The sequence below is a fragment of the Corticium candelabrum genome, chromosome 13 (genome assembly GCF_963422355.1).
Source record: "Corticium candelabrum chromosome 13, ooCorCand1.1, whole genome shotgun sequence".
Classification (NCBI taxonomy): domain Eukaryota; kingdom Metazoa; phylum Porifera; class Homoscleromorpha; order Homosclerophorida; family Plakinidae; genus Corticium; species Corticium candelabrum.
In genome coordinates, this window is record NC_085097.1 from 1,702,936 (window position 1) to 1,715,788 (window position 12,853).

The window sequence follows — 12,853 nt, forward strand, 5'->3', positions numbered from 1 at the left end:
TCAGACGTGTAGAAGAACATTACGTGTACCGCCCACGGTAGTGAGACTTGTCTGGGATCTTCTGACTACGGGCTTGCTACAAACGTTCATGATAAATTCCTCCACGCTCTCTTCTTGGAGTCCATACTTCTCCCAGAAGCGCTCTTCCTCTTTCTGCACATGCTGGCAGTGTTTGGCCCACATCTCGGGTGTGACGGATTGGAATGCATTTGGAACCAATTGCTCGAGGTCTGCAAGCTTGAACGTTTTGGTGTGGACTTTGAGATATCGTTTGACATCAGCCCAGACCAGCTGTATGGGGTTAAGTTCACAATGTGCGACAGGAGATCGGAGGACAATGAGGCCGCATGCCTTGGCAACTTCGTAGGTAGCGTACAACTTCCTGTTTGGCACCGTCAATTGGATTTTTGCAAACAAATCCTTCTTCAGGTCTCTGTCACTAAAAGGAATTCGCTTTCTTGTAAGCCACTCTTGCATTTCTTTTTTTCTGCTTGATTCTGTCGGAACCTTTTCTACTACAGAGTTGTGGTAAGGGGCGTTATCAAGCACGATAACGGAGCCTGGCTGTACATTGACTAACAGGTTCTGGAACCACTCCAAGAAATGCTCTGAGTTCATTTCGTCGTGGTAGTCTGTGCTGTTCTTTCTTGATCTGAAAACCAAGTCTGCATTGGGAGTCCACCCCGTTTCACCTCCTGCGTGAAGTATGATAAGGCGTTGACACTTTCCTGAAGGTCTTTTCCACCAACCGCGTCTTTCTTCATCCAGCCAGAGTCTCTCCGGAGCCATGTGTGAGTTTGCCGAGGTTTCATCCAAGCACACTATGGGACGGTCTTCTCTTCTATACTGCCTAGTCTTTTTGAGATAATTATGGCGCTGCTGGACAATGTCTCTACGTTCATAGAAATATTATTTGTCGTCACGTAGGGTATATCTGAATCCCATTTCCTTCAGTAAGCGAAAGAGAGTTGTCCGCCCGTCAGGAAATACGCCTTTTTCGCTGACACGCGCAAGGAGTTTGTCCAAGGTTGGATAGTCTCTTTTTTCATACATTTCATGTACTGTTCTCCGTATTGCTGCTCGATGATGGTCAGTCGGCGTTCTCGTTTAACGTGTTTCTTCTGCGGTGTTTGAAACTTTTGACTTGGCAAGAATTCTGTGTGGATCTTTGCCAACGTCGTTTTGCCTAAGCCAGTGGCAGCTACAAGTCGGTCGGTGACCCTGTTGCTACTGATGCGATGTTTGGCTCGTCGTTCTTCTTCGAAGAATTGTCTGACACGTTCAGCAAGACGCTTTTCCGCTAAAACAACTCGTTCGCTTTTTCTCCTTGCCATGAAACATCTGCTAATCGTTAACTAATAGGTTAATTATACTGCATGCATGCAGTTTTATAGAAGACGTGCAGGTATGGCGATATCTAAGAATAGGATGTGCTTCTGAACTTCGTCCTTATCTTTGCAACCGCGATTTCAGTACAGTTCTTGTTCCCAACAAATTGGAATCATTTAATTAAGTTAAATGGTGTAACATGATACAGCTCTTTATCCTTTTAATGAGCACACCCACTGTGACCTCTACCTGATTACTCACTTACGAGTTCTCACTTAAAGGGAACAGACAGTAGTCACTACTGGAACCTTAAAATTTTGTCTGCGTGGTCTGCTTGGCGGACGTCAACGACTAGCCTTGTTTCGTCTCCTTGATTGTCTGCGTGCTATAGCCGCTTCAGCACATACAGCCGTTTCTTTAGACGCCTTTGAATCATTAATTCATGAAACACTAGCTGAAGTAGAACTGAACTTTCCAGCATCTTTGCAAGTTTGTCATGTTACATCTTCATCATTCCGTTGTAGCGATACGAAAGTATGGCACTGTGTACACACATGGATGTTTGGATGTGAAAGGTTAATGGGGATGTTAAGTAGGCGTGCATAAAGTCAACCGAAGTTCGAATTAAATCATGTAAACATCATCGATTTAAAAGAATCTTTGCATTACAACGCCATAAACATACTGACAGTTGTTCATTCAAATGTAGTACTGCTTGACTGGTGGTCAGTTTGTTGTATATACAGTATGTTGTGCTCCAAGCACGGATTTGGACAATCCATAAACTAACTACCCGGCACAATCCATGGTTTGCCCGTACAAACCATGCATTCCGAACCCTAATCCTGATTTTAACCCAATCTATAACCACTAACCCTGACCCTAACCATATCATCCTGACCCTAACCCTTAAATTACCCGGCAAAACTAAACATCCACTACACATCCACGGTTTGTCCATATCCGTGCTTTGTGTATAACATATATATACACTATAAATTATAGATTTTATAATAAACAAATCCCAACTTTTTGCTTTTTGTGTTGATTCATTAGCAGGCATTTTTTAACTCGAGTGTTTATTTAGTGCATGAGCAGATCGATAGATAGTTAGTAAATCTGTAGAATAGTAGACAAAGCAGACAATAGTTGGACTTATGAAAGCAAACTTTCTTCAACATTGTGAAAGTGGCACATCTAAAATGACTGTCTCTGTTGTCTCATTTGAACTATGCAAAGAATTAAGGAAAACTGAGAGCCAAAACAGGACCTGTTACTGTAAAAATCATTTACGTGTAGCTACTAATAAGGTTATTATGTTATAGCGCATTTTTAGTGTTTTCCTTTGAACTGATTGCCAGATTGTGTTCTTTGATCGTTGAATTCGTTTCGGTATTACGCAGAGGCGTCGGAAGCAAATTTAAAGTGGTCCGGCCTAACGCGCGCTAGGTGGGCGTGATCATATAACGGTTAACGCACGCTAAACATTTCTCTAAAAGCTTGAATACCATACAGAGAACGCAAGATTAACACTTAGTAACTACTAGAACAACATGTGTCAAACCTTACAAGGCTATTTCTGTACGTAAATCTACATTGAGCCAAAAATGTTTCTTCTGTGTTCTGATTCCCTACAGAAATCATCTATGCATAGTTCTAGATCAAGACTATCACATGCTTCTTTGTGCACATGCAACATTAAAAGGTGATTTAACCTTGCCTGTGTCATAGTGCACCGAAGGTATGTTTTAACAATGCAGAGAGCTGAGAACGTTCTTTCACTAGTTGCATTTGTTGCAGGAGCAACAAGGATCAAGCGTATAAGTTTGACCACCTCAGACAACAGCAGTTGGCCGGGTTTCCCTAGTGACTTAACATAGTCCACAACATCCATCAGGGCTGGTGTGACTGCCGTTTCTCTAAAGTGAGAATACAGTATCAATAGCTGCGTCTGGAGGATATTGCTGTCAAAGTCTGTGCAGTACAACTCCTGTATGCTAGACAGGTCATCCGTATAGCTCTCTCCAGCAGCACCCTTCAGAAGTGTGCATTCAAGCTTGCTGTATATCTTATAGTGTGGCTGGTCAAATCTGCTTTTGATAGACTGAATTGCCATATCGAAAGCGGAAAAATACGTAACCCGGTAATGATCTTCTATACATGTTGCAAAGTGTCCCGAACTTCCTTCATCATATCGGCAAGGACGCTTCCTTTTCCGAGGAAGGGAAGGCTCTGCAACATCTTCTTTGCTTTGTTTCTCTATCAACTTTTCCCAGAAATTTGAGAATTCAGCTTCTGTACGCATTAGTGCAAGAGATTTGATGGTAAGTTCTGCTAACACTTGACGTTGTGCAGCAGACATCTTCTTGTGCAGAAGAGCTTTGCTCAGATTGTCAACCAACTTCAAGACTTTTTCTCCTAATGCTACTCCAAAGAGAAAGTCAAATGAAGAAAACTGAGCAGCAACACCAGTACACCGAGCAGACATCTCTGGGTCTCGTTTTGCCATATCTGCAAAACTGTCTAAGCTGGATTGGATGACCGAAAAGTTTTGCATAACACTCTGTAGAGAAGCTGCTCGAACGGTCCATCTCGTAGGGCATAGTGTCCTAAATCCAGGGTCTTGAGGAGCCATCTCAGCTTGAAGTCGCTTGTACTCAGACTTTCTTTTTGCTGAGTACTTGAGAAGTTTTGACAGTTCAAATGTTGTGTCAAGGGCATATTTGATAGGGATTATGTCTTTGATGGTGTCTTGGCAGGCTAAATTGAGGCTATGACCATAGCAGTGAGTGAACAATGCTCGTGGTTCATCTTGAGTGAGTTGAGCAGCAACTCCTGATAGACATCCTTTCATCACAGCTGCACCATCATAGCACTGACCACGACAGTTGGTCAGACTAAGGTTCATACGAACAAGAACATCCCTGATAATTGCTGCAATGGACTTAGCATCAGTTGAAGCAGTGATGTGCAGCCCAATAAAATCCTCATGAGGCTCTAGGTCTTCATCCACCCATCGTAGAACTATTACAACCTGCTCCTGGGTACTTGCGTCAGTGGTTTCGTCTACCATAATGGTGTATGGTGTGCCTTCAAGTTTGGCTGAGACATCTCGAAGAATTCGAAGTGACATCACCTTCAGCAGCTCATTCTGTATGTCTGCACTTGTGTACTTATTTGTCTTTTTCTGCAACCAATCGGAGAGATCTGTAGAAAGCTCACAAAAAAAGACGAAGAAGCTGTGACAAATTGCTATCAATCTCTTTGGTGAGGGCGGAACCGCGGAGGGCAATACCTTGACGTGCCAGGAACCTCAGCGCCCTGAGAATGCGAAGGAGGCTGGCCCGGTTTCTCTTTCTGTCTTCAACCAATCGAGTTCTTAGTAGTTCACCAACGTGCTTTGTTGTGGCAGGTAGCGTGATCAGTGACTCAACCGCTTCTCTGTGGCAGTCTGATTTCGCGTGTGAACGAAATAAGCGGGTGGCATCATTCCAGTTTTGAACTCCGCGATAGATGAATGCCTGCTCAGCAGTCTTGCATTTCAGCTTGCCAGACTTCGCAGCCTTCACACAGACGTGACAGAACACTTTCTCAACGGAGTCGTGCCAATGAAGCCAAGGCCAGTTGTCGAACCAAGCAGCTTGAAATGATCTTGATTTTGGGGCTTTTTTCCCAAACGAAACTTTTGGAAATGAAGCACGGCGAGGCTGACAGGGCTGATCACCGACATCTGGAATCCCGTCAATCTGCATATATAGCACACGGAAATGGTTAGCGTCCGCTCTATCTACCGCTGCCGTGTCCTCGCGTTGCCAGCCTCATCTTTGTGACTGAGCGTAAATTTATAAATTACCGACTGAAAATCTAGCTGTACAGAATGCTAACGTAACTAGAAATATATTACTTATTTAATCAGTTAACCCTAAACCGGAAGTATACGCTAATGGCCGACTGGCAAAAGTCCATTTTTCGAAAAGTGGTACGGCCATGGCCGTGCGGCCGACCCCCTTCCGACGCCCCTGTTACGTATCTACTTGCAGCAGCAGCAGCAGCAGCAGCAGAAACCACCTTTTTACTAAATAGCGCGGGCAGCCCCACCTTTGCTGGAACAGAGGCTAATGTCTTGATGGGCCGTCTTCTAGTGACAGCTGTGGGTTGTACATGTATCTTTTGCTTGTTTGGTTAGCTGTATATGGCTACCAAACATGTGTAATGCAGAAATCAAGCGCTACTGTTTGTTGGATGGATGGGTTAGTTTACCCCGAATCTTCCAGTAGGTTGAGCAAAACTTTTCTACTGCAGCCAAGAAACCATCTTTACTTGAGATACTGTTACCTAGTTCATTTTCATTGTCGTCCATTACATGACATAGTTGCTTCCTCACTGTTTCAACTCTGTTGATTTTATCTGTACCATTACCTGTAATTATGTGATCTTGATCAGTAGTGTGCACCAAAAAGCAGATGAAGAGCACCTACGTTCTCTCTCCGTTAATGTGCAGTGGTCTAATGAAGACGTAAAGAAATCATTGGAGGGTCCACTCCCACCCTTTGATGACCCACTTCAAGACTGTGTCAAGACATGACACTGTACAAATTGATGTGTTGGCAGCTGTTCCCTAGAGCAAGAACAGCAAAGAATTGTCGTCCTTGTGGAGATTCAGTTGGAATGCTATTGACACTATTTTCATGTATTTTGCTGAGGCTGCAAGCTGATGTTTGCATGGCTTACCATTGAACCCTGTAGGACAGGAAAATTCTTCTAGTTGTAGGTTGACTACCCATTGGATGTCATCATTTGATTGACTTTGCACAACATAAACAGGTGGGTCATCCGTAGGCATAACATCATCAAAGGAAATGGTTCCTGGCTTGATTCCAGCAAGAGTGAATCTCAGTGATACGTGATACAAAGTGGTCAAGTCTGTTGCTTGCGTAGGATAGCAGTCGTCGTTGATGGTATAAGTCTAGTGTTTTCGTTATCAGTTGAAACAATTGAATTGTATTCATGCTTTTGTTCTTTGGAACAGGATTCCTTTGTAATTCGAATACTTGCTTATGAATAGTTGATGGTGAAGTTTCCTCGAGTACGGAATTTTGTACGGAAACACAGTGCCCACTCTTTTCTTCTCGTCCAATAGCTCTCATCCTTTTTTGAAGATTCCAAACTGGGTGTTGTCAATTTCGTTTTAACGTTGTGTAGGGCTTCCTCTGAAGACGAATATAGACGTTTGGTTAGTATCATACAAGTAACTTTATCATTTGCCGACACCCCAGACCTGGCACTCTATAGTCAACGCCACATGCTTTGGAGAAAATGAAAGACACACAGATGTAAAACTGCTTCTGGCCAGGTTTTCTTGAGTACTTTTCTTTCACTGGCAGAAAATCTGTTAAATCATTAAGGGTCCAACTGTTCTGCCTCTCCCGAAGAAGGCATAGTCAGGTAGAACATCAACAAGTGCTGTGAATGCTGATGATAGGGTCTCAGCATCTTCACTAGATGTCATTACAGCGCCCAATCGTATTGCACCAGCTGAAATACTGCAGCTCACAATGACGACTGCAGAATTCGAATTGTCCAAACTGGCTGTTGAGTCACAGTAAACTAATTCACCGCTTTGACGTACCAGTTTGTGGGCTCTTTCCATCAATAGTGTGACTACTGCTAGGATAAAGGGAACGTGGTCAGTTACTTTTGTGACTTTAGCTGCCGGTGGTTCAAAGGAATCGTCAGGAAGCCCAGTTTGGTACTCTACCTCTAACTTATATTGTTGAAGAAATGCTTTACCACTATTACTAGCATGAATTTCATTGAATTGTATTATTTCCAGTGACAGACGTTCAAACATTACTCCGCCGCTTTCAGGATCGATATATCTTTCTGGCCACTTTTGGAACAAACGTTGAACATCTTGACAGTTCGGATTGATGGATCTATCGGCAAGAATTTTTTTGATGTTAAGAATGTCATACTTGATTTGCAGTTTATTTCCATATTCATTCATGCCTAGCTGTAGCTGCTGAGTTTCCTGCCTCGAATAAACTTGTAAACTGCTTCTTGACAGCATTGGCAGCATTGTCTACTGGTCGAAAACTGAGGACATGAGCAGGGTTGACTGGGTGGTTATGGCAGTACTTAAGGTTAATCATGCAAAGATCGTTTGGATGAGCGGCAACTGTTGAGCTGAACTTTAGATATAGTCTGAGTATGAGGGTACTACTGCAAGAAGTCTTTTTGTTTCTTATACTTTTCTGAATGAGAGCTCGCTTTAGATTTGAAAGTGGGCATTGTTTGACAACTGTGTTTTTGTCAGCTTCCTTTGCTGATGTTGGCAGTGGCGAACAGTTTTTAAAAAGAATTCGTTGTCGAGAAATTTGAGTGCCTTGCGTTACCCGGTGTGTTGTTTTTGAAGTCTTCTCGAAGTCGTCAATCCACTGGACTGCTTTGGTTTGATCTCCTGCATTTATCCATGCTTGCAAACTATAGGTTTGGGTTTCTGCTCCAAGGAATGACTCGAGTGTATGTCTAGTGTACTGATCCACTATGTAGTTGTAGGAATCAGGGAACAAGTAGGCTATTTCGTGAGGTATCTGTAAAGCTAATTTCATCGTAGTCTCTTCAGGCATCTCAATCACCATTGACCCACTGTTTCTAGTATCAGCTATGGTAAAACAATTCAAACTTGAATGACTGTTCTCTATTTGTCAGTAATGGCTTTGTCACTCTTTTTTTGGTGTTTCATACTAACTCTAACACTGCTGTCATTACTGTAGTGTACTCTAGATGTCTTGACTGCTGATTGGTTAGTAAGAGTTAAAGTATGCTTTTGGTTCTCAGTTTATCTCTCTCAGCAAAATTGCACTTGTGCTGTAGCACTTCCGTTGGCTATAGATTTGCTATTCTCGTACAAAATATTGTCTCTGACTTGAGCACCAATTTTGTAAGAGTCTAGTAAATCAATATCCATTCGTTTTCTCTTCAAAGTTCGGCTAGGTTGGTGATCTGTTCTGACGGACTTGCATTTTTTACTTCTTGGTAAAGGCTTTAGAAGACGTTTGTTGACGTCAAATATTGATATGTCAACTATATTTTGAATATTTATCTTTTTAGTTAACAGCCAGGTTGCCAAGACATTTCGCAGATATTGTGCATATATGCTTGGATGGTGATAAATACGAAGCAGAGATTTCACAGAATGACATTGAATCTGTGGAAGCTGTACATACTGCCAAATTTCTTTTGGACAAAATGATGCAACAGCAACGAAAGCAATGACAATAACTCCACAAGAGGATAAACGTGTTTGCACTGGGAAATTGCAGCATTCACGTAAGCAAACATGCTTTCCTTCTGCATCAAACACTGTCTTGTGTAGGGCTAATATTGGATATGCAGTTGTAATGTGTTCACTAAGAAGCTTGTTCAATTCAGTGAATACTAGCTGGGTCTCGACGACTAGGATGGCCAAGGGCGTCACATGGGTCCCAAAAGTGGGGGGGCGAAAATTTGAAGCTGAGATATGTGACGTAATTCATGGCGTCATATATATTAAATTCTTTTTAATATCAACATTACAAAAAGTTTACTAACTATTGTAGAGGAAGACGTCTGTCACAAAGAGCACCAAATTGTGAAACAAGATCATCAATATTACTCTCCAGTTCCTTAGCAATGTCGCATTCGAAGCACATCAGAGCAAGGGACCGGAGGTGCTCGTCAGCCATCCTAGTTCGCAGCCATGATTTTAGTCGCCTTAGAGCAGAAAACGACCGCTCTGCAGTTGAAGATGTAGCAGGAATGCAGAGAAACAACTTGAACAGTTTGAAGACTTGGGGAAACAATTCTGTGCAACGGAGAGAAACAAACTGACGAGCAAGAGCACCTATGTTGCCGGTCTCCACAACGTCTTTAGAAAAGTGCAGTTTAGAATAATTGTAAAATACTCTTATTTCAGACGTGAACTGAGTGTTGTCAAAGTCACCTGTGTAAAAGTGTAATATCTCACTCACAAGCGACTGATCTGGCGCCGATAACGAGACTGACTCGGACAACAACTTCTCAATTCCACAGAACACACGGTAATCTTTGCTACAAAAGCGTCGAGTTAGGTCTGATACCATGATATCCAATAATTCATAATATGCTTGTCGATAACGTTCTTTTGGTGACAGTGGCTGATATTGGGTCGTGCTTCGTTCGTCAATTCGGTGAGAAGGTCGACGAGCTCGAAGGAGAGCTGGTGGAGTCAGGTTTTTTGCTTTACTCTCTTTCTCCGATGACTGCCAGAAATTCTCAAAACTTTCATTTGTTCTGAAACTTTGTAGAGTAGCAATGACGCTATCAGCTGATCTTTTTGCTGCCTGAAGATCTACGTTCTCTCCCTGCAGGTACTGGGATAGATGAGAGATTAATCCTAGTAGAGTGTCTAGAACGGACACATAGAAGAGAAAATTGAATGAAGATACAACAGTCAGTAAACAGTGAGCTTCACTTCCGATCGCAGCATCGTCAGAGAGTTCGTCCAGAGCAATCAGAATTGATGCAAACTGTTGCCTAACAGTATGGACTGCTGCGTGCCTGGAACCCCACCTAGTATGACATGGTCGTTGGAGTACTGCTTGCGGGCCCTTTCCTTCGTTCTGTCTTCGTTGCACATCTTGAAACTTTTCATGTCTCTTGGCTGATCCTTCAAGTAAATTATAGAGACTGGAAACAGCACCTAGAACGTTTCGCACATCTGTAACGTTCTCGCAGCTGTTTTGAAGACTGAGGTTCAATCTGTGGGCATGGCAATGCACATATCCAGCTTTCTTCTCGACCTCCTGAAGCCTGGTAGCTAAACCTGAGTGCTTCCCGCACATGCTTGACGCTCCATCATAACACTGTGCCCGTACCATAGACATTGATAGGCCCGTCTCAAGCAAAACTTGCGTCAGTTGCTGAAACAGACTTTCTCCGTCAGTACCTTTTAAAGGCCAAAATCCAAGAAACCTCTCCTCTACATTCAGGCTGTCTGTTACAAACCTTACATTGACAGACATTTGTTTTACCCTTGATATGTCTTGTGACTCGTCACATATTAGTCCAAAGAAGCCGCAGTGTTTGACAGCTGTCGTAATTCTCTTCTGAATGTTAGATGCAATGAGTTTCAACATGTCGTTTTGGCTTTTGGGGCTTACGTAGTGAAAGTTTCCTTCCAAATGGCGTTTTAAGTCAGGGCAGTACCGTGACAGATATTCAAGAAATTCCAGCAGATTTCCTCTGTTGTGAGAATCTTTAGATTCATCGTGGCCTCTCAATGGGATGTTTTGTCTTCCCATTAAAAAAATTACTTCAAAAATTTTACGTAAATTGCGTCTGTTCAGCTCTACTTGTGTCTGGTAGGCTGTACTCAACTGTTGCATAACACTTCCTCTGGTTGCATCCTGCTGTTGGCTATTCTTCCACACTCCAACATTTGAAATATGACTCAAAGATTCCTCGTGACGCCTCATGTCAGCTACTGCTGACTTCCACTTCCTGAAACCTCTACTCACGAACGCTTGGTCTGGACAACCTTGTTTATCCAGGTTATGCTTTACTGTCAGCCGACAAGGAAAGCAGAACGCGGAATCCGCTGCAGGGCTGTACTCAAGCCAGCAAAATTGTGTGTACCAGTGTGGTTGAAAGGACCTATTACAAGTGCCAGATTTCGTCTGAGGAAATTTCCCATGCGGCAGTTCTTTTGCACAAGGTTGATACGGGCCATTGGTCACAGAACAAGCAGTTGGACCTCGGCAAGGATCAAACGCATGACACACAGAATCTTTCGGGCCAGATTCACTAGCAGTAGTACTAGTAGAGACAGTCACAGTCACGATAGAACTAGCTGTATCGTCGAACCTTGACGTACAAAAAGATGACAAAGACTTGGAGTGAGACGACTCTGGCTGCAGGGAAGTTCTTGATCTAAAAAATTGGCGTGTTACTTTTCCATTTTAACAATCCGCGATACGTTGTTAGTGGACCTTAGAAAGGTGGTAAGGAGTTTCTGTCCTTTCCGCTTTGTGTTCTTGTCGCTGCTGAGGCTGACAGAGCTGCTGCTGTGACAGCTGTCTCCCGCTGACATTTTCCGTATCCGGGTGCTTTAGCCTCGATTTTCAGGCAGTCCTTCATAGCAGTACTACATCTATGCTGAATCAGCTAATTTAGCTAAAGACAAGCTACACTTCTGTTTAATTAACGTTGAAAATAGAATTGACTCAAAATATAGCAAGCCGCGCCCTAAAAAAGTGGGGGGGCTAGCGCCCTCTCTAGCCCCTAAGACGTGACGCCCTTGGGATGGCTGAAACGGGGTGGCCAAGGGAATCACCATAGAAGGAGAGTTTGGCATCAAAGTCAGTAGCAGCAACAGTCCAGTGGTTTCCTGTTAATAGTCGATTAGATGCTACAGCAGTGCTTGACATAGGGTCAATTTGCACATTCATAATCCAAAAAGCTAGTCGAATGCTGGTTCTTCCCTGGAGTGCTGTTGTAGTATAGTCTTGAAGTCTTGCCTTGTTGTCCTCTAATAGTAGAAGGCACAAACAGTCTTCTGATGACTGGTTCACGATGTTAGCAAGGCACTCTAGCAGTTCATCTGACAACCAACTATTACATGCTAACTTTGACAATTGGCTGTTACTAAGACCAGCACATGCTGTTGCAGATGCAGATTGATTTAGCAATAGGTCCTTGAACGTTTGTAAATCATGATTGTCAGGGTGTTCTAGATCAAATCTTTGGAAGGTATTTGATCTGACCGAACCATTTTTCTTTCTGAAGGACGTATTAAAAGTGGAATGGTTATCATTACTGATAGAACATTAGTTCTGGTGCAATAGTGACAGGTACATGTATGCACATTGTAAGTGGTTGTGTGTGTGTGTGTGTGTGTGTGTGTGTGTGTGTGTGTGTGTGTGTGTGTGTGTGTGTGTGTGTGTTTGTGTGTGTGTGTGTGTGTGTGTGTGTGTGTGTTTGTGTGTGTGTGCATGGTGTGTGCACGCGTGTGTGGTGTGTGCGCGTGCGTGCGTGCGTGAGAATGGTTTCCCACAGCATGTTTGGGACCACATCGCACCTGGCACTGAAGCTAATAGAGTTAATCATGAAGCCGAACGTTCAGAAGTCCTTACTGAATTGTCTGAACAGGATATCAGAGATAACAGACATCTCTTTACAGCTACTAGTAGTAGTAGTGTACACGTTCGTTATGAAAATTCTGCTAGTCGTAGTGAAATTTTACCTGATGAGTACAGAAAGCTTTTGAGGAGTCTCAATGCCAAGCAAAAGCAAATGGTCATGTTTCACCGGATTTGGTGTAAGAAAGCTGCCATAGTTTTAAAGTAATGCAAACCTATTAAACCTTATCGCGTTTTTATCAGTGATCCTGGTGGTGTAGGCAAATCACATGTCATTAAGCTCATTCGTTCAGACACTATTAGGCTGTTAAGACTGTCTGGTGCAATAGAGCCTGATGACGTTATTGTGTTACTAACAGCGCCTA

At 43.0% G+C, this 12,853-nt stretch overlaps 3 protein-coding genes across 3 annotated transcripts; all 3 read right to left on the reverse strand.

Moving 5' to 3' along the window:
• LOC134189231 (uncharacterized) lies at nt 1-789 on the reverse strand. Its single transcript, XM_062657472.1, has one exon. It carries the CDS (start codon nt 787-789, stop codon nt 1-3), a length of 789 nt encoding a protein of 262 aa, XP_062513456.1.
• Nucleotides 790-2,920: 2,131 nt separating this feature from the next.
• On the reverse strand, nt 2,921-4,462 carry LOC134189232 (zinc finger MYM-type protein 1-like). Its single transcript, XM_062657473.1, has one exon. It carries the CDS (start codon nt 4,460-4,462, stop codon nt 2,921-2,923), a length of 1,542 nt encoding a protein of 513 aa, XP_062513457.1.
• A 4,459-nt stretch (nt 4,463-8,921) lies between these two features.
• LOC134189233 (zinc finger MYM-type protein 1-like) lies at nt 8,922-11,440 on the reverse strand. The gene is made up of 2 exons (XM_062657474.1): nt 11,340-11,440; nt 8,922-11,280 (listed from the first exon to the last, which is right to left on the reverse strand). The coding sequence occupies exons 1-2, from the start codon at nt 11,438-11,440 to the stop codon at nt 8,922-8,924; spliced, it is 2,460 nt and encodes an 819-aa protein (XP_062513458.1).
• Between the last annotated feature and the right edge of the window lie 1,413 nt (nt 11,441-12,853).

Coding starts and splice junctions, on each gene's coding strand:
- LOC134189233 (XM_062657474.1), bottom strand. CDS start 11,440: ATGTCAGCGGGAGACAGCTGTCACAGCAGCAGCTCTGTCAGCCTCAGC. Junction 11,281..11,339: donor CTCCTTACCACCTTTCTAAG/GTCCACTAACAA, acceptor CCAATTTTTTAG/ATCAAGAACTTCCCTGCAGC.
- LOC134189232 (XM_062657473.1), bottom strand. CDS start 4,462: ATGTCACTTCGAATTCTTCGAGATGTCTCAGCCAAACTTGAAGGCACA.
- LOC134189231 (XM_062657472.1), bottom strand. CDS start 789: ATGGCTCCGGAGAGACTCTGGCTGGATGAAGAAAGACGCGGTTGGTGG.